General features: G+C 63.9%; 1 protein-coding gene across 1 annotated transcript in view; it reads right to left on the reverse strand.

Moving 5' to 3' along the window:
- Positions 1-6: 6 nt before the first annotated feature.
- The window catches only part of GRM2 (glutamate receptor, metabotropic 2), an 8,870-nt gene continuing 6,844 nt past the window's right edge, over positions 7-2,032 (reverse strand). Inside the window, 2 exon segments of the mRNA XM_005881933.2 lie at positions 7-738; positions 1,821-2,030. Coding sequence (XP_005881995.2) covers positions 658-738; positions 1,821-2,030 — 291 coding nt within the window. The 3' untranslated portion in view covers positions 7-657.

Consider the following 2,032-nt stretch of genomic DNA (forward strand, 5'->3'; position numbering starts at 1 on the left):
GAGGCTGCGGGGCAGGGAGTGGGCGAGAGGGTAAGCGTCCAGCACTGGGCCTGGGCCCGTTCGCCAAGCCCCGGAGGGTTTCTGGGAAGGCTGGGCACAGCCAGCATCGGCCCCAGTGGGCCATCTGCCCAGGGAGCCAAGGTACCAGCCATGAGGTGATCATGCAGGGGAGCATGTGCACGTGGGAGCGTGTGTGCACTTGTGTGTGCTCACGTGTGTAGAGGGACGCAGGTATGGAGGGCGTGTGTGTAAGTGCATGTGTATCTGTTGGGCACGTGTATGTAGGGGGTGGGGAGTGTGTGCAGGTGCAGGTGGGACGAGGTGGGTGTGTGCCAGGTGTACTGAGGTGTGCACATGTGTGTGAGTGTGGAAATACATGCATGTGTGTATACCGATGCATGTGTGAATACTCTGTGTCTCAGGTGAGTCCTCAGCCACCTGTGATGAGCATGCAAATCCTATGCAAATGTGGGCTGAGTGAGAGCCATTCCCTCCCAGCCCTGCCTCCACCTCCCAGGCAGGTGGCCCAGCAGGTGCACAGCAGCCAAGCCCAGCAGACCCTGGCCCCCAGCACCGCCCACCGTACCTCTGTGCCGGGGGAAGGGCCTTTGCAGGGGCTCTGGCCTTGGTTTCCTGCTCCTTTAACTGTTAAGGTTGTCAGTTCAGACCCTGCTCTACACTCGCAAGCTGAGTGCCCTCAGGCAGGGACTGAACCTCCCTGAGGGTCCGTGTCTGCGTCTGTAAAACGGGAGAGCCACGGGGTTCACTCCAGCTGAGGAGTCGCCGAGACGACCCTTTTCCCACTCAGAGCAGCTCCCTGTGGCCTCTGCAGACAGGCCGCCCTGAGCCCCTCCGAAGCCGGAAGCCACCACCTGGGGTCCACCTGCTGTGCCCCCCTCAGCCCATGCCCGGCCCCGGCCCCTGCCCCCTCTCTGCTTCTCCTTCCCTGCCTCCCCTGGTTTCATCTCTCAACCCAGAGGGACACAGCCCAGGGGGCACCACGCCTCACTGCACGGCTCCGGGGGCATCGGAGATGGCACCCTCTGGAGCTGCGTGCTCCCTGGCCCTCCTCCTCACTCCAGGTCTCCACCTGCACCTCTGCCTCCCTGCCCGCCGTGTGTGTGTGCCTCCCTCCTGGACGCGGGGGCAGTGCCCACCCTCTGCTCCAATCAGCGCCCCCCTCGCAGACTCCTCCTCCACGAAGCTTTTCCTGCCCGGGCAGGTTGGCTCAGTTGGCGCTGTTGGAGCGTCGTCCCATACACCACAAAGTGGCGGGTTCCATTCCCATCCAGGGCTCATACCCAGGTTGCGGGTTCAGTCCCCGGTTGGGCGCATATGGGAGGTAACCATCCATGTTTCTCTCTCCCTCTCTCTCTGCATTTTCACCGGGGCCTTTGTCAACCTACCCCGGGCGGCAGCATTTCCTGACTTGTCTCTGTCATCAATCCCCTGCTCACCCACTAGCCCCGGAGCCCCCGCCCCCCGAACAGAGCCGGGGTCTCCCCTCTTCAGCCAACCTCAGCGGAGCAGGGCAGAGCCTCTGCTCATTGGACACAATTCGCACCCCCGTCCCCCGCCCCTCCCCGACCAGGGGATGGGTCCTCGAGTCCCTCTCACTCCTCCGCCTCCCGGGCCGATTCCCCAGGCCCCCCTCAGCCTTCCCACCTTCCTCGGGGTCCAGTCCCAGCTGGGCCACCACAAACTGTGGGCCGCCGGGGAGCGTTTAAGCTGTGGGAGCCTCCGTGTTGTCAGAAGGTGAACCGAGATCCAGGAAACAGGAGGCCCGGGGCCCCACCCCAGCCTCCGCGGGGGCAGCTCACCCGGTAGTCGCTGGAGGTGACGTAGAAGATGGGCAGGAAGGCCAGCCAGATGATGCAGGTGGTGTACATGGTGAAGCCGATGAACTTGGCCTCGTTGAAGTTCTCGGGGCACTTGCGGGTCTTGAAGGCGTAGAGCGTGCAGAGCGCGATGAGCAGCACGTTGTAGGCCAGCGAGCCCAGCATGCTGGCGTCCCGGTGGTTGCAGCGCAGCG

This window comes from Myotis brandtii, unplaced genomic scaffold (assembly GCF_000412655.1).
Source record: "Myotis brandtii unplaced genomic scaffold, ASM41265v1 scaffold693, whole genome shotgun sequence".
In the NCBI taxonomy this organism is placed as follows: domain Eukaryota; kingdom Metazoa; phylum Chordata; class Mammalia; order Chiroptera; family Vespertilionidae; genus Myotis; species Myotis brandtii.